The sequence below is a fragment of the Chiloscyllium plagiosum genome, unplaced genomic scaffold (genome assembly GCF_037043375.1).
Source record: "Chiloscyllium plagiosum isolate Xiang-an unplaced genomic scaffold, Cpla_swu_hap1 HiC_scaffold_14, whole genome shotgun sequence".
Lineage (NCBI taxonomy): Eukaryota > Metazoa > Chordata > Chondrichthyes > Orectolobiformes > Hemiscylliidae > Chiloscyllium > Chiloscyllium plagiosum.
Genome location: NW_028270152.1, coordinates 36,503,529 through 36,522,577, shown reverse-complemented (window position 1 = coordinate 36,522,577; position 19,049 = coordinate 36,503,529). Strand labels below are relative to the sequence as shown.

The window sequence follows — 19,049 nt, the reverse complement described above, 5'->3', positions numbered from 1 at the left end:
TCCAATCTCTGCAAATCAGTTTCTATTTCCACAGGATTCTGTCACTTTACAGTCAATTTGCTTAAGAAGTGCATATCGATCATTTCTCAAGCTGTTACTTCTCTCATTTTATCGCTAACTTAATTATTGGTAAGATGGTTAGCCATGAAGCAGCACCAGACTTATCTAGTGATGCCAGAAATACAGGCAGTACATCCCATAGATAGGCAGATTAATCAAACAGAATGTTCATTTGGTTGTTTAAGAAGCATACATGTTTACGCTTTGCACTATTTTATAAACTATCCAGGAGTTTGTGGAGTATATAATTCCAGTTACTTTCTCCTTTGCAATTCTCCGCCAGCCAGAGTCAACTTGCCAACTAGTTAGAACCCTTTTTAAATTAAGCACAAATTGGTGTGATTGTTTGAAATTTGGCATTCTTGATGACCTGGTGAGTGGAAGCCGAAAAGTGATCAGTAGCATGTCTGTATTTTTAAGCAATGTTCAAATTCTGCATCACCAAATGACTGTTTGTTACTGTATAGCTGCTATGATATCTAAAACTTTTGAACAATCCAACTGCTTTATTTTCCAAACAAATGTATACTTTCAGCACACAAATAATAAACATGCACCCTGGCCATAACCTACATTTTGATTTGATACCATATTTATTAAGACTAAATGATGTAGGTTGACTAACTTACCTCTTTGTTGTTCCTGTCTGCTTGTACTAAAGTGTCATTTATGCATGGTTCCACATAGTGAAGTTCTTCATTATACTGAGGAAGAGAAGATAATACTTCTTAAACTTTTCTATAAGTGTATAGATGACATCACTTGACAGTGTAATTATATCTATTGTATATGAAAAGCTTGGAATTAATTATCAATGTTTAATTTAAAATAAATTGGCCTAAAAATGATTGATGCTTTGCACTACATTTGTATGTCTTTACACTAACTTATACACCGATTGTGACTATTTCTAATTTTTATTCTCTTATGTGGAAGCAATTTTATTTTTCCCAATTGTACTTTTGTCATTTTTCTGTAAAACAGCAATACAAGAAATTGAGTAAATTTATCTCTCTCTCCAGAATCGTCCACATTCAGATGCTGTCATACTCTTATATGGTTTAAGCTTTTAGTACTTCAGCTGTTGTTCATTTTCTGCTAATAGGTGAAGCCAAATAAGTGTAACCAATGTCCGTTTAACTAGTTATGGTGCAGCTAATTGATGGTTCAAATCACTTTTTGGGAAGAAAATTCTCTGGCCAATCAATAAATAAATTGATAAATAAATATGAGAAAAAATTCCTTTTTGTGTCTATGTGGAATATTTTCTCAATTATGAAGAAGGATTCCTGATTCATTTCGTGTGCTTATGGTCAAGAGATTCATTTTTTTTAATCTCAGTGCTTCCTCATTTTCTAGCATCATTATGATATTCTAACTCAAGTCGGTATTGCTGGCACAGCGCTTGACTAAAGCCTATTGCTCTCTGTTATTTCACTTGGGTGCAGTGTGTCCATGCTATTCAAATGTGGCAAATTATAATTAAAACTAGCTTTCATGTAATAGCCACATATTTTTAAACAGAAGTCATTGGACATTGATCAACAACCCTGGATTATTTTCCCTCCTGAGTCAAGGCTTATTCAAGTAGTCTTTTATAATCATAATGCAAAGTAGATTCATATTTTGGTGTATATGACCATTTATGACCCTTTGTAATGATGTACAACAGCACTTTATATAGCCGGGACATTGGAGGGCTTTGTTCTGTTATTATATACATTAACCATACATCCCAATATATGTAAATGTATTCATTTCCAGTAAGACAAAATGCTTACCTCATTTTCATGGGTTTCATGTAAATCTGTAATGACTGAAACTAGAATTTACCATTGGCACTACCTCTAACTTTCTGACCACTATCATTTTTGCAACCAATTTATATTGTGAATAAGGCAAATATTCTTACTGCAATAATATTGAAAAAGTCATCATCTCCAAGTGTGTCCAGGATGGAAGAAACTGTTTGCTTGGCTATTGTCATGCGAAGTCCTTTCATACTTCCACTGACATCGACCAAAATGATAACATCTTTGGGTGAAGTAGCTGCCTGAATGTACCTGCACCAAACAAAGGGGAATTCAGTATCATATGATCTCCAAAGAAAATTTTAAAATATGAACAATGGCTGTAAACTATCACCTACCATTTGCGATTTCTGCAGTCAAATGCAATCACTCCATTTTCATCTGGCTCCCATTTTACACCTATTTTCAAGGAATCAGGTAGTTTAGAAAATGATGTAATCAAAAAAAATACGAAAGTCAACATCTTTTGATCCATATCTCATGCAATAATACATTTTAAAATGTCTCTTTCATTGTTACAATGTTATTTTCTATGAACAGAATTAGATAATAATACTACTGCTAAAATAGAAAGTGCACTCTTACGCTGACTGCTTTCCAAAATGGTCTAATGCGTTCATTATGCTTGGCTAACAAAGCACCATTAACCTGAAAGATGTAAGTGCACACTGAAGGTGGGAAGACAAGACAGTTGTTGTTTGAAAGGAACTGGCCAAGTAGAAATTCAATGAGCTGTAACCTTTACAGTCATTGATTTCCTTCTATATAATGGAAGTAGTTGCAATATATCTGTAGAATATGGAATATTTTTAAAACCAACTTCAGGACACTTAGCAGAAGATTTTCTACTTAGGATCCAAGGAGTATGGTATCCAAATGTGGCAGTCAAGAGGCACAAACCAGTTTCCAGTTCAGTGTCATTAACATTTCTTTTCTACTGGAGCTGCTGGTGTCAAACGGGTACTTGTTGGTTTATTGAAACCAGCGGACTGGTCACATCCGTTGAAGTGTAGCAAAAACCTACAGGACAGGTGCAGGATGATTTGTGTGAGGCCCAAGACAGGATAACTGTCTGTCTGTCCCCACAGACATATTTTTTTAAAAAAACTTCCCTTTTGGAGCACTCTTTCAAAGTCCTCAAAAGGTGCATTTCTCCGCAAAAGTTGTAAATAAGGTGTTAAAGTAGGTGAAGAAAGTCTAGCCACATGGTTAAACAGCTTAATCCTCGTAGTTTTGTGCGCAAGTGCCACATTCCCGCTTGTTGTGGGTAAACTCATCACAAGTTACCTTAAATTCAGCTACTTATTACAAAATCTGACAGACAATCAAATATTGAAACATTGATTTAAAGTTTATTGCATGTAGCAATCAAAATAAGACCCCTCAAGTTAAGCCTCACAATGCTACTTGACTATTACCCAATTAATGGTGGGACTTGGCTAGATTTCACCAATGGAATCTGTATATGGATGTGCCCAGGGTTCAATCCTTATGCAGTGTTGTTCCTCAAAGTTCTGCTGAAGGGGGAGTTTTTGTGTTTGACTCTTATACAGATTTTTGTCCTTCAGTTCATTATTGATGATTCTTTAACTACTTCCATCCAAATTACTGCAGGTCTGCAGTTTGCCTTCTTAATATAAGTAATTTATTTGTTCCTTGTTATATTTAGTCTTAACTGTCTGCTTAAAGACACAGCCTTCCTGTAGTTAACTCCTTCAATTCTTCTGTAGGGCAAACAGTTTACCTTTGCAGCAATAAGGTATCCAGTTTATCAAGCAGTTTTCTCTATGTAATCTTGACCCCCTCCTTTCCAAGGAATGGCTAATTGTTTTCAATCTCCAGCTTATCATTGTTCCTTAACAGGTTATTCCAGACAAGAGTTATTACTGCTAGCTTCCTTGTATCTTTTGTTGATTCATTCAATCCACGGACAGTTACAAAAGTTTTGAAGTTTATAATATCAATGTCCCTCCAATTTGTTCATTACACTTAAAAACCTGTGTGAAAATTTATTCATGCTGGCATTTGGTGCACAAAGACCATTCAGGATTTTATCACAGACAGCAGTTGAAATTTCTCTCTTATTCCCTGCATAAGGTGTTCACATGCACTTCCAAATATAAGAATCTTCCTGCTTACATGGATGGCAAATTAAGAATGGGCCCTACTGGAGCACCTAATGTACAATTTTACAAACCTAATGTTACAACCAGTACCAGGGAATGCGTCCCCAATTCTGGATGGGACAGCTCTAAATGGTTATGCTTCAGGGTGATGGTTCCCTTTTTTAATTTAAGGTTACTTTATGAAGGATCGTTATTCCTGTGGATACCTTTTCTCAATCCAAATGTAGTTATGTGCTAAAAGGCGCCAAATTAAAGACTTTCTTGACTTAAAGGAAGTGTGGGTTTATTAGGTACTCAACATGAGAAAAGATTTTTTAAAAAGACACATATATACACAGATTAGAAATTGAGTAAAAAGATAATAATTAAAGCGATATACAAATCAGCCCCTGGGTTCCATGAAATCCACAGGAGATGGATTTCTGTTGAGAGAGGGGTAACCAGCCCATTGGTATCTCTGTAGCCACATGAGATCACAGTGTAGTTTGTTTTTACTTATCTCATTCAATTTAAAGGGTTGTTATTTGAAGTTCTCTTGGCGGCACCGTGGCACAGTGGTTAGCACTGCTGCCTCACAGCGCCAGAGACCTGGGTTCAATTCCTGCCTCAGGCGACTGACTGTGTGGAGTTTGCACGTTCTCCCCGTGTCTGCGTGGGTTTCCTCCGGGTGCTCCGGTTTCCTCCCACAGTCCAAAGATGTGCAGATCAGGTGAATTGGCCATGCTAAATTGCCCGTAGTGTTAGGTAAGGGGTACATGTAGGGGTATGGGTGGGTTGCGCTTCGGCGGGGCGGTGTGGACTTATTGGGCTGAAGAGCCTGTTTCCACACTGTAAGTAATCTAATCTAATCTAATCTAATCTAATGTTTGGGTGTGACATTATAGGGTTCATCTCTACTCAGCCATTGAATTTCATCCATAGTCACCCTTTGATTGTATGTCCTCTTTTTAGAAACATATATTGTAAATAAAAGTTCAATATATCTGTAAGTAGTCCAGAGTTATGATCCACTGACTCTCAGAGAGTCATAGAGTACTACAGTCCGGAGACAGGTTCTTTGCCTAAACTGGTCCATGCCGACCAAAATGTCCATCCATTTCCCCATTTCCCTGTTGTTATGAAGATGTGGGTTTACTGTACCTTTAAGAAAGTTAAAAGCTAGCAGAACTACCTGACAGCACCAAGTGTTCCAAACAAGATATAATGTAACCTTTTGGTCCAGCAGCTAGTGTGGCTGGTTGCTTGGAGACAAAAACATATTTGGATTAGTTTAAATTATACCCCCAAAAATACCAAACTCCAATCAAATTTGAAATTAGTATATGGACAATATTAAACACCAATGACACAATCCAATGCTTTGGGGGTATAAGACCGGGGAAAATTGAACAGTTGGGAGATAACTGCCCAAAGACCAACAGGTGTGGACTGCTAGTTAGAACTGTCCGAGAGGTACCTGTCTGGAGAAGGAGTTGCACAGAGAAAAACATCGACACCTATCTGGAGAGCAAATCTGCAAAGAGAAGATTCGACAGCTAACTGGTTTTGAAATTTGAATTTTTTCAGTAAATCTTAATCAGGGGTTTTATTGGACTAGTGTTATAGAAGGGAAAGTAAAAGATAGGTTAGAGGAAGGAGTTGTAAATAGCTGCTAGTTAATTATTCTCTGTTATACTTTAAGAAGTAAAGTTGTTAATTTGTACTTCAAATAGTTCTTGGCCTCTCGAATTTTCACAGATTACTGCACCGAGTAAATTTTTAATTTACCCCATGTCAAAACTCTGCACCTGACCCATTTCCTTCTAAACCTTTTCTATCCATGTATTTGTCTAAATGGCTTTTAAATGTTGTTAATATATCTGCCTCAACCACTTCTGCTGGCAGCTCATTTCACGTACGTACCACCCTGTGTAGAAAAGTTGCCCCTCAGGTTTCCTTTTATTCCTTTCCTTCTAACTTTAAACTGATGCCCTCTAATCCTTAATTCCCCAGCTCTGGGAAAAAAACTGAGTGTATTCACCCTTTCCATGCCTCTCGTGATCTTATACACTCCTGTAAGATCTCCCCTCAGTCTCCTAAAGAAAAAAGTCCAACCTCTCCTGATAACTTAGACCCTTGAGTCCTAGTAACATCCTTATAAATTTCTTCTGCACTCTTTCTAGCTGAATAATATCCTTTCTTTAGCAAGGTGTCCAAAACTGAACATAATACTCCAAGTGTGGCCTCACCAACATCGTGTACAACTGCAACATAACTTCCCGACTTCTATACTCAGTGCTCTGACTGATGAAAGCCAGTGTGCCAAAAGCCTTCTTCACTGCCCTGCCTACCTATGACTCCACTTGAACCTGAACTCCAAGGTCCCTCTGTTCCAGTTCACTCCTTAAGGCACTACCATTCACCATGAAACTCCTACATTGATTTGAATTTCTGAAATGCAAGATCTCACACCAATCTATATTAAACTCCACTTGCCATTTCTCGGCCAACTTGCCCAGCTGATCAAGGTCCTACTGCAATTTCTGAGAACCTTCCTCACTGTCCACTATATCACCTATAATAGTGTCATCAGCTAACTTACTAATCATGCCTTTACATTCTCATCCAAATGTTTGATATAGATAACAAATACAAATGGGCCCAGCACCAACCACTGAGGCACTCCGTTAGTCACAGTCCTTCAGTCCAATAAGCATCTTTCCACTATTACCCTTTGCTTCCTACCATCAAGCTAATTATGTATCCAACTTGCCAGTTCCCCCTGGATTCTGTGCGATCTAACCTTTCAGAACAGCCTAAATGGAGAAAGACTGCAGAAGGCCACAGAACAGTGATTTGTGTGTCTATGGATATGGATTTTAAAAAGTTAGCATTCAAATTCAGTGGATAATAGGGAAGGCAAGCAGAATATTGACCTTTATTTTAAAGGGAATAGAATATAATGCTGGCAAAGTTGTACTGAAACTATACAAAGCTTTAATCAGGCCTCAGCTAGAACATAAACTGGAACAGTTTTGGACTATTTATCTAAGGAAAGATATACTGGCATTGGAGCAGTCTAGAGAAGGTACATTAGGCTGATATCGGATATGAAGGAACTGTCTTATGAGGAGACGTTGAGTAGACTGGGCCTGTACTTATTGGAATATAGACGAACAAGAAGTAACCTGATTGAAGCATAAAAGATTCTTAGCCAATTTGACAGGGTAAACATGGAAAGGTTGCTTCCCCTTGTGGGAGAGCAGAGGACATAATCTCAGAATAAGGGATTGCACATTTTAGACAGAGATAAGGAGGAATTTCTTCTCTCAGAGGGTAGTGAATCTGTGGAATTATTTACCACAGAGGGCTGTTGAGGCTGGCTCATTAAACATATTCAAGACTGAGGTAGACAGATTTTAATCAATGAGGGAATTGGGGATAAGGCAAGTAAGTGGAGTTGAAGGTTGTCAGATCAACTATGAGCTCATTGACCGGTGGAGCATCTGAATGAACTATTTCTGTTGCTATGCAATTCGGCCTGATTAACTGAAGGCATACCAGGGCATAGTCTGTGCAGTGCATGTGTACCTTTTCTTTGGTGGGATGCGCTATCTTGTTGGCTTACTGGCAGAATTCTACTCCCACACTTTAGAGTGAAAACGTTGGTTAAGTAATCTATAGTTGGAGAAGGCAACATATATGAGAGCTCTTTCTGGAGGAATGATAATGACCTTGCTGGAAAGCCACCTTACCACACTGTGTGAAGGCATAACACAAGCCCTCAATGTGATGAGTGTATAGGGCTCAGGACTTCTTTTTAAAAAATCATGCTATCTTCCCCACAGATTATCAGTTCAGCATCGGACATGGACCTTGCCGTGGCTGGATACCTGGTGGTTTTGCTTCAAATGCGAATACAAGATAGAAGGAGAGAGCAATTACAATGTCACCAGCAAGAACAGCAGCTGCCAGTAGCTGTGCAATCTCCAGAGAGGATCAGCAGATGAAGCTCTATGAAGGACACAGAGGTGGATGTTCAATCTCTGGATCTATACACCTCACTGTCATTTTCTTCAACTCTCTGAAAGATAGTCCGGGATCTGCTTGAAGTCGTTCTGAGCCATCATCATCAAACCATCTAGTCAGGCAGGATCTGTGCTTGGAAAAACTGGGTGGCCACAACACCATCCTAATGGTCATGGTAATTGTGTCAGTGGCAATTGGTGACATGTGTGACCTCTTCCATAAATGCATCCAGAATGTCACTGATGTCATTTTCACTTCCTTCCTCCATAATAGAGAGAATTAAGCAGCCCAGGCAATGAGATTCTACCCCTGTTAGCTTTCCCCTGGTGCAGAGTGTTATCAAATGCACCGACTTTACTTTCGGGAGTGTCCTATGACCAAATTGCAGAGCCCATCAACAGATCAAGTGCCCACCAGTCTCAAAATTGTGCGTGGTCATTAATGTCAGTTTGTGGAGGTCTGCCTCAGATATACTGGGAGTCACCATGACATATACATACTGGAGAACTCACAGGTTCCTGCCTCCTTCCAAGGTCTTCTGGCCATACAGGGCTGGCTGCTGGCAGACCACAGCTAATCCATCCAAACAGACTCATGACATCTTTACAAAACTCTCAGAATGACAGAGAATGAAGCTACAGCACTGCTTATGCTTCCACCATGACTGAAGTGGAACAGGCTATTAATTTCAATGGTTGGATCACTCTGACAGGAACTGTTAGTATAATAGGATTGAATGTGCTGCATCATTGTGATGTGTTGTGCTCTTGACAACCGGATCTGACAAAGTGTGGTGGGGTCGGGGAGGTGGGAAATATGGAAGAAACAGAGGATTGACAGCAGTCTTCTGAAGATGTCAGTAAGAATAGGGATCAGTACATTGACCAGAGGGTGATCCAAAAGAACATGATAGAGCAATGCATTATTTAACATAAGAGAAATAAGAGAAACTAGTTTAAAATCGCTTCCAGGATGAATGGATTTTGTTTAATTGTTTAAGATCCTGTTGGTAATCTAGTAAGCAGCCCCTCATCAGTGCAAAGGACATGTGGATCTTGACAAAATGTTGCATTATTTGACCTTTTTTGTTGAATAAATGTCCCAATATCAATCTAATTATATGCTTGATACCTTCAGATGATCAAGTATCTCCACATCATACATTGTACTGACCATTAGGTACAAAGCAGCAGTTAATATGACAGTAAACAAATACAGTGGTATAGTTAAGTCACTCTGAAGACTTGAGTCAGCACATCATATGGGAGAAGTATGCAGTGTAGTTTGTCATGATAACCAGTCAATTGAGAGGAATATTGAGAAATTTCATTTTGACTTTTCCAGCACTGGTAGATAGAGAAGTTGCATTAAAACACTTGAACATCAGTAGGACAACAGTGTACATGTGAGATGCTACACTCTGTCCAGCTGTTCTTGCCACTGTGCTCTAAAGATGCCCATCATACACCTTCCAGCCTTGAACAGCAGTGCACTCGCTTGAAAGGCTGAGAGATAAAATGAACCTTTCTCTCTGAGGTATGTAGAATAATCAATGATTAAATAATCTCATTCACAAGGTGATTGTAACTGTGAAATGACATGTGCAGGACCAGGTCTAGCATAATTGCTGCATATTTTGTTTACCTTCACTGTCATCCATATTAAAGTACAATACCTTGACTGCAGTCCTAAACATCATGCTTAAAGGATCTATGACGCATGAGGCCAAATGCTCGGGAAAGATGTGCGATGTTTGTAATTGCAACTTTTTTTACTGTTGATGAAGAAACTGTTCATCTCTCACAAGGTGTGCAACTTAACTAGGTCTGACATTGAAAAATATGTTAGAACAGACTTTTAAGAGTGCAAGTGAAGACCTATGTATATACAAGAGTGAAAGGTTTACACAATAACATGTCACTTGTGTCATCTATGTGCCTTCAGTTAGTACTTTTCTTCCTTTTCTCCCAATAGTTTTAAGTGAATCCTCACTTTTCATAGCTGAGGTGGAAAGTGCTTGTTTTGAAGATTGCATGAGAAAAGTAATTGTGAACCAAGGCAACTCAATCTCACACAAAGCACTTTAATTAAAAATGGGAAAATACAAGTATCTAATTGAAAGCAAAAGTTCTTGAGTACCAATTTTTTATCTTGCAGAGTGTCATACACAAACTCCATTTGCATTACAGTTACTGCAATACATCTGTCTGTATTATATTTTATCTATTAGATCTGTCTATCTCTTGCCAGATTATTTTACAATGTAGAGAAATGTGATACTTTTTGATGTGACATGATAATCAATCGGCATCTATGTGCATCAAAGAAACCTAAAAATTTGTATAAAAATTGGATGCAATGTACAAAAAAACCAAAGTGAATAGTTAATCTAACATACCAAAGTGTTCTTCTTAAGCAGGCCAAAGAACAAAGGGCTTCCAGGCATCAAACAGAAAATTTAAAGTCAAGTAAGTGTCAGGTGAGGCACTGAACTAAGTCATAAGTGAAACCGAATATTGTAGAAGCAAACGTTCCTTTAACCCCTGCAGCAAAATTTCACTTTTCCATGCCTGCAAATAGTCAACATGAAAATCTATTGGGAATGATTATGTACCCTGTCAGTCCTAGCAGATCCAGCAGAAATTAAATGAATAAAACCACTGCATGGGGGATAAAAAAGAGATTTTTCTCATATCCTTCAACCTGACAGTGATGGAAACTAAAAGTATGTCAGAGTGATAGGAAAATATAACAGGCATTTCACTATCATTAAATTGTCACTGCTCCAAGTTGGTGACCCATTCTGAGCACCACAAAGTGAAATAGTGGTACATGCAATCAAACACGGAAAAGAAATTATGTAATATCGACAACAAAAAATTTTAGATGTTCAAGGAGAATTGCCTAATGTGCCAAATGTCTCAAGTAGGGAAAGATGGATAATTCACAGAATTGTATTAGGTTTAGTGAAGATAGAAGTACCAAAAGAAAATGGTTACTTTATGATAAGGAGGAAATGGCCCCGAAAGTCAGAAGGCTTTGTCAGACACGTTTGATGTTAAGTGCGGCAGGAATGAACATACAATTAGCCTATAAAGTATATTAGAGACCAGTTCCACAGACAGACAGCTAGCTTTGCTCTTATTGGCATCTGGTTAGGGACAGGCTTTTGTTCATATTAAATGTTGGAATGAATATGCGGAAGCTTTCTCTCCCCAGCCTGGAATCATGTGCATGGTTGGTAAAATAGCTTAGAGGAGCTATAAAAGATTTCCAATTAGATTATATCGAGATTTCAAACCCAGGGTTTTGCCTAAGACTTTGAAACCAGCAGTAGGACCAGTTCATGAATTTTCTCTTGTTACATGACTGAGTAAAACCATAAATTGCAGGGCTTGGGAATAATGGGTCATAATAAACCAGTGGACCTTCACCAAAGCAGGATAGTTTTCCATTAACTTGAAGATAACATCAATGGCAAATATAAAGCTCAACATGGCATCCTCTTTGCAACCATTTAAAGTCATGATATGGAGATGCCAGTGTTGGACTGGTTTAATTGTAAGCACTAGCTTTTGGAGCACTGTTCCTTCATCAGGTGGTCATCACCTGATGAAGGATCACCGCTCCGAAAGCTAGTGCTTCCAATTAAACCTATTGGACTATAACCAGGTGCTGTGTGATTTTAAAATTTTGTACAACGATTTAAAGGTTGCATGCAGCACTTAATTTTGTGCTGATGTATGTACGAGCAGTTGTTTTCTTTTTTTAATTCCATGGCTCAAGGAAGAGAAGCAGAAAAATGGCGGCTGGGGGTTTGCAAAGTTGAGTCAGTGATGCTTTGTAGTCTGGAATTGGGGGTAGAAATTTTGAAAGAAAGATCCAGGGTAAGATAGAGGGGGAGTTTGGGGCATGGAGGAGTCAGGTCAAAAGGATCTGATGTCCTTAATGGGGTTGGGGTTGGAGGAGTTTTGCTAAGGACAGTCAGTCAATGTAATAAAATGAGGGGTCTAAAGATTGTGTTAGCACTGTCCAAATGTGTGTCCATCTTGGGGTGTTTTCAGACAGAGTCCTTACGGGACTTTAAATTAACCCACTATTACTGTTTAACTGAGAATACTATGCCAATAATAATGTCCTACTGTTCACAAGTCGCCACAACACTCATAAATGTATCAAATCCCAATGAAAACCCAAAAACCCAATTTGCCTGACCAACTGCTACCCAAGGATAAAAGAAAACCACATCAGGTTTTTTTTCCAGTAACAGTAAAACTAACTCTATTTGATATATTTAACTTTAATGAAACCAGTGAAATGTATGCACTTTATACTACACATCTTCGAAATGTACATAGACATTCAAATGTAACTAATACACACAAAAGATAAATGGTTTAATACATATGATATGGGTGATAAAGAATATAGACACGGTAAACAAAATCTGAAAGATCAAAAATCCAGGCCGCAGTGAGGAATGCCGTTTTTCTCTCAGTTCATCTGATGTTTACAATGATGAAATGCTGTTGTCGGTATTTCAATTTAATAGTTAGTTAGGTGAACTTAGGTCAGCTGTTGTGTGAATGCATTCTTTTAAGATTCCTCGGGTTTTCTTTACACAGGCAGAAAGACAAAGAGGATGCTGTCTGCATGCTGTCCGGATGTTTTTCATTCTTTGCTGCTCTGGGCACTTACTGATTTTTAACATTCTAGAGTTCAACTAATCAGAAAACTGTAGCCAGGCACAATTTTCTTTACTCAAGATTGATCTTGACGTGTGCTCATTTTTTGCTTCCAAAGACCTGCAATGTATTGCACAGCTCAACAATATGAAACTCTTGATTTTCAAGTTAGGTTGTTCTTTTATAGCAGGTCAACTTCCATTTGAGTTTAGAGTCACAAGATGTGAAAAATATATGGTATCTTACACTACAGTTCAATTATACTTGCTGAGATTGCTGTCAGCCAATATCCTTGACATTAATTGAATACAAAACCAGATTTGAACATGAACACTCAATGAAGAGTGAACACTAGCATCAATCCATGCCAACTATGAGGCACATTAACCTATTTCGATCTCTGTCAAAGCTGGCATCAACAAATTACAAAGATGCTTGCATGAATAAAGTGAAATCAAAGTACAGGTCATTCTGCACATTTCGTTAACACGAATTCGCTGCCACGCGATCGAAGAATTGGGAACACTGTTTCTAAAGCATGAACTTTTAAACAAACGTTGGCTGTAATGTCAACACTTTAAGCACAGTTTTTACAATGCGATTGTTCTACAATGCAGGATTGCACAAGAACACAACCATTGCATTATAGAAGAACTACCTGTAGTGTGAAATATTTACAGGCAAAGTGTAATTTTGAAAACATTGTGCCACCTTTGTGTATTCAAGTCTTATGGTAATGATAATGGAGTTAAGTATGAAAGTTGTAACTTGTTGCAGAACCGCTTGTTTGATCATGGTCAACAATGGCTTCTTCCATTGTTCCACCATATGCACAAACTAGCAGATCATCCACTATAGCTTCCACTTTGAAAAGATCACTAGCTATCTTGTGTTGTTTGCGTTGTGATTCTTCTGAAGCATGCACAATTATCTGTTTCTTTCAAAGATTGTCCAGAACGTGGTTAGAAAACTGTTGCTTTCATCCAGCCCCACTTGCCAGTAACTATCCAGTGCATCGAGGGTGGTGAAGATTTTGGCTTTGCAATATTTGATAAAATTCCTTTGATGGTTGGCATACAGTAGTGAGTTCTCTTCAGGGATTTGCTCAGATCCTTGGATCCAGGGATGTTCTCTGCTTCCCAGAGTGTTTCACTAGTACCATGTTGCTGATCCATTCTGTATTAATTGTTATTTCCTTGATTGCCCTTCTCTTCCAGTCTTTCAGGTTGGACTTGAAGGCAACTTGAACTTTCCTTGTCAGACGTTGTAATAATTATGCATTCTCATCTAGTCCGAGATGATAATCTCGTGGAAGACACCATAACTCTGTAAACATGTTGTTGTACACCTCTAGCATCTGTTCAATAGCCTTAACCTTTTGTAGGCTTCATTTTTTGATTATCATGACACTTCACACAGGCTTGTGAAGATCATGGCGTTGTGAAATGCATCAGCATCGACCTGACACCATATGTTGACCCAATGTCCTTCTTTCACAGACCTCAATAGTCACCCAACAAGTCTCAATTTAACTGAATTAACCTATTGCACGTTATCAAGAGATTCAGTTGAAACCTCTGCTTTTATCACTTCATTAGCCATCTGTACCTACTTGTTGGCTCCCTTTTATCCAGATACTTGTGCCCAAAAATGATTTAGCCCCTTGCTGTGAGAGCATTGCTTTTTCTCTGGCTGGACATGCCTTCATCTCCTTTGGGTGTAGTCCTCTGCAGTATGTGCATCCTGCTTTTTGCCTGTCATTGTGTGCCTCTGTGACAGGAATAAGGCAAGTCCTAAATTCTAATCTGTACAGCCATGAAGATGCTCTATCTATTGATTCACAACCTCAGTACTTCTGCATATGTCAATTGCTCTCCGAAGTGTGTTCCCTTTCTCAGTAGGCATGTTTTTGAATTAGAATAAAACTAGATTTTATTTTTGTGTGTACTCAAGTACAGGGACACATGAGTACAGTGAAAATTGGACAAGTCACCATCTTATGTATAAAATCTTAGGTATAAAGTAGAAAAATAAAGATATAAAGCTAAAGGGTCAATATTACAGTCCTTTTTAAGTGCTTAGCCGCAAGTCTGGATCCAGGTTCTTGCAATCAACACTGAGACCAACACCAGCACCATGCAGTCAGCTAGCCTCAGGTCCCTTTGCCATGCCGCTGCTGCAGAACGATGTTGCCACTCTTCAGCGCCAACTTGCCTCTGCCAACAATGCCACCATGAGTCCATGCTGGGCCAACCTCAGCAATGCAATTGCTGCTGAAGATATTGGGTCCCACATCAGACACTGGGTCCAAACGTGCCTCCCTTCACCACCGCTGGGAACACAATTGCATCTCCCCCTGTCACTGCCATAGCCAGCAACACAAAACTGACTCTCACAACTGCCAGGAAGAAACCCTACATCAGAAGTGCTTAATATCCATTAAGCTCTCCAAAGAAGCTAAGTAAGGTTAAAAGAAAATAGTAAAAGTGGACGGAGCAGACAAGCTCCAGGCTTTCACTTCATGATCCCTTATTCCTAATGCAAACCTGTCTTTAATTAGGTCATTTTTTAATTGTGCAAATTCACAAATTTCTGAGTTAATGACATTATGTATTGATTAATTGACTCTTTTCACTTTGTTCCCTAATATTATTATGTACCATTTATACATAATCTTCACTTAGGGTTCAAAGTTTGCCTTTGAAGCTTTTAAAATTTCTGCCGTGTATGTTTCTGCTCTTCAGAGAGAGTTAGGGTACATCACATTTTGAAACATATTTTGAAACATATTCCCAATGGAATAAAAATGTAGTGACTCAGAACTGTTTTGGCATGGTCAACAATCTGTAGCTATTGTATATTCTACCATTGTGCTTGAAAGAAATTCCAGTTTTGCTTCATAAACCTCATTATTTGAAAAGGAGCGACCAGAGGAAGTTCTACAGATATTTTCCCTTTACCAGAGTTTTAACTCTGATTTGCTTCTTTGATCCATATTTTCAAATTAAATTTGTAGCAGCATACAGTTCTGCACATATCTGTGTTTCCGTCTGGAACAGTACATTCTTACAGTTCTTTAACATCACTGTAGTGACACTTCTGATACCATGTTTCATGCATACAACACAGCATTGTGTATAACACAAGATCTTTATTGAAGTGAACTTAAGATGTTCACATACTGTGTGTGTGCCGCATGGCACTGGTCACCATAACTACAGCTGGCTAGGAAGGACATTCGTATTTAATTCATTTTATTTTGTTAAAATAAATTTAAACCTTTGATGCAACCAACCAAGAGTTTTTTTAAAATATTAATTCATGGAATGTGAGTGTTAGTACCTGGACCAATATTTGGTGCTGAGCCCTAACTGTCCCTTGAACTGCTTTGCTTTTAGAGCTACGTCAAAGGACAGTTAAGAGTCAACTACATTTCTATGTGTACAGAATTAGCTGTAGACCATACAGATAAAGGTGATAGATTTCCTTACATAATGCATATTAGTCAACCAGATAATTTGAAAAGAGGTGAGCTATTTCATCCATCTTCCCAGGTTATAACAACAGTCATAGAATTCAAACACAATTAGGCCGAAAGAGCGACGTAGCTGTTGTAAATAGTCACAGTACATTTTATATGCAGAAAATAATGGCATAAATGGTGGCCCCATTCAGCAGCTGGAAAGCTAGTAGCAGCTTCACTACCACCACTTTTGAAAGCCCCAAATACATATTAATGAAGTCGTTAACTGTTGTCCATCAAGATCCCGATGCATTTAACTAACCCTCAAAAGCTGCCATTTAATCAGAGAGACAGTAGTTCTTCAGTCTCACCAGCTCCAGCACTGAAGTTGGTCAATGCTGGAGCTGCAGCATCAGCGGAGGAGGCCTCAGAACATTGCTGAGGAGTCAGGCTCACTGGAACCAGTCAAGCAGATCCCAATAAGGGGATCATCATTGAGTGGGCTCTTTCAGTTGGGGCAGCTCCTCCTGGTAGGGTGGCCTTCCCTTTCCTGGATTTAACCTTGGGCAAAGGTGAGCATTCCACCTTTCACTTTTTTTCCTATTTCTATGGATTCTGTCTAGCTGAGAGATTCTCTCTCTCAGCACATTTCATAGGCTATGAGTTTTCTAATTTCCAACTACGTACTTAGTTTCTGACTGCAAGTAACCTCAAACGGCTTGAAAACCTCATATAGAGAAAACAGGATTGAGCTCATCACCAAAACTATAAAGTCTTCCAAAAGGATCGTCTGAATGTTCAACAAACGGAGGAAAAGAGCTCCCAGAGGATTCCTGATGAAGGGCTTATGCCCAAAACGTCAATTCTCCTGCTCCTCGGATGCTGCCTGACCTGCTGTGCTTTTCCAGCAACACACTCTCGACCCTGATCTCTAGCATCTGCAGTCCTCACTTTCTCCCTCTGAAAAGAGCTCCCAGTCACACACTCAGATTTTGGTTAACTATAACTGTAGGCTGGTGATGTTCTGATGGGGAAGCATGTCCATCCTCTGCTCCAACCCTACAATTTCCTGAGGTATAATTCTTCCAATTTGTGCAGTGTGTCCTTAAAGAATTCCAGCCACTTAAAGACAGCCTGATATCACTAGGTTACAGGATTCTAGTGGCATAATATTGGACCCATTGGGAGAAAGAAATGCTACAATATCAAAACCCATAATTGACAGAACTTAGAATCATTATTGTTGTCACCTGATGATAATTATCATATTCCCCATGGCAACCTCCGGGAAAAAAAAGTAGTAACAGAATGGACAGAAGGGAAATCCAATGTAGATCTGAGCCTCACTGCCATTTAAATGCAGTGAGAGAAAATAATCGAATCTTAACTGCCCTCTAAAGTAGCCTTGCAAGCAACTCAACAGTCTAACATTGCTAGAAAAATACAGAAGTTCCTTTCGAGGAGTATTGTAGGGGCACCTTCACCATACAGATTGCAGTAAACAGACAAAGCACATTAAAATCTTCTTAGGGCAACTAGGAGTGCACAATAAATGTCTGCCATGCAAGACTGCCTGCTTGAAGATCACTCCCAGGACCTGGTTTCAATGGGGGAAATATTTGAATCACCTGGCATAAGCAACAAGGATGAATATCAAGCTTCTAATTTCTCCAACACTCAATTCCCCAGTCTTTCCCTCGTCCATCCCGAAACCCTTCCGATCATGGTCCCGCCTGAGCCAACACCAGGCCCCACTCAACTCCATGTAACAGTTTGACTAATTCTGCGGTTAAGCTATTAAGGCTCACTCTCGATCAATATGAATGTTTCTGGATAATGCATTGATCAATCCACAGTGGGAAATGCATGATATGGTTTAAATTCAACTTCTTAATAGCACCGAAGAGGTTCAATTGTACATCCCCAAGAATGAATTAATGAAAGCTGTTTCACAAATGGAAAAGGCCATGAATTATGGTCCTTTTTTTTTGTACACGTGAGACAACATTAGAACGTAATGTTCAGCAATCACTGAACAAGATCTTCTCCAGAAATGCTTGCATCGACTGAAGTATAGACCTTAACCCACCATAATTGAAGGAGTCATTACTTCAGTTCCCACTGCACTACAGGTACTGAACCTCATGTTATTAAATTAATAAAAGCTGTGATAGAACCTGGACATTCTTCCTTGAGTTTTGAAAAAGGCATGCATCTTTCATTGTAACTAAATCTAACGCAAACTTACATGAAAATATAAATATTAATCTACATAAGTATGATATGAACATTGTATAATTCACTAATTTGTGTCATACCTGGATATTGCCTGAAGAATCCATTAGCACTCCCAAAGTACTGCCATAAAAGAGAAGGGTCACGTTCAAAATTGTCAACAAAAATTTTATTTAATGCTTCAGACCAGGAAACTCCATTTACTATGGCAGGGTCTGTAAAATATGAGAAAAAATGTCTTTGTCAACTATGAAAGAAAATCATTCCCACAAAATTCACACTTTTACAAGAACATTTCTAATTTTAGTTTGACATTCAAGTGAGGACAGTGAATTAAGTTACTGGCAGGGCGGAGTAGCTAAATGTAGTATGGGTCACTTTGGGAAAATCAGAAAAGTACCGCCGGAGCAGGTTTGGGCATAGACTCCCTCCATTGCTTTCTCGGTCATGTAAGGTGCATGATCCATGATATAGTGGACAGAGAACTTGATAAGTGGACCAAAAGCAAATATATAAAATCTAAAACAAAAAACATTTCAAGGGTTTTAAGAATAGGGAACTGTACAAACCTACAAAGGAGGAGGTGAAGCATGAAGATGGACAGGTCATAGGTTCAATCCAAGCTTGGTGCTGAGGTTATGGGAAATGAAAATTGTTCGGG

General features: G+C 38.8%; 1 protein-coding gene across 3 annotated transcripts in view; it reads right to left on the bottom strand.

Annotated features, from left to right (window-relative positions):
• cacna2d3a (calcium voltage-gated channel auxiliary subunit alpha2delta 3a) overlaps window positions 1-19,049 on the bottom strand; it is a 953,727-nt gene that overhangs the window by 487,781 nt on the left and 446,897 nt on the right. For all 3 annotated transcript variants that reach the window (XM_087994307.1, XM_087994306.1, XM_087994308.1), the window contains exons 6-9: window positions 18,472-18,603; window positions 2,210-2,270; window positions 1,973-2,123; window positions 690-764 (exon numbers count right to left, since the gene is read on the bottom strand). In XM_087994307.1, coding sequence (XP_087850433.1) covers window positions 690-764; window positions 1,973-2,123; window positions 2,210-2,270; window positions 18,472-18,603 — 419 coding nt within the window. The remainder of the gene's footprint in view (window positions 1-689; window positions 765-1,972; window positions 2,124-2,209; window positions 2,271-18,471; window positions 18,604-19,049) is intronic.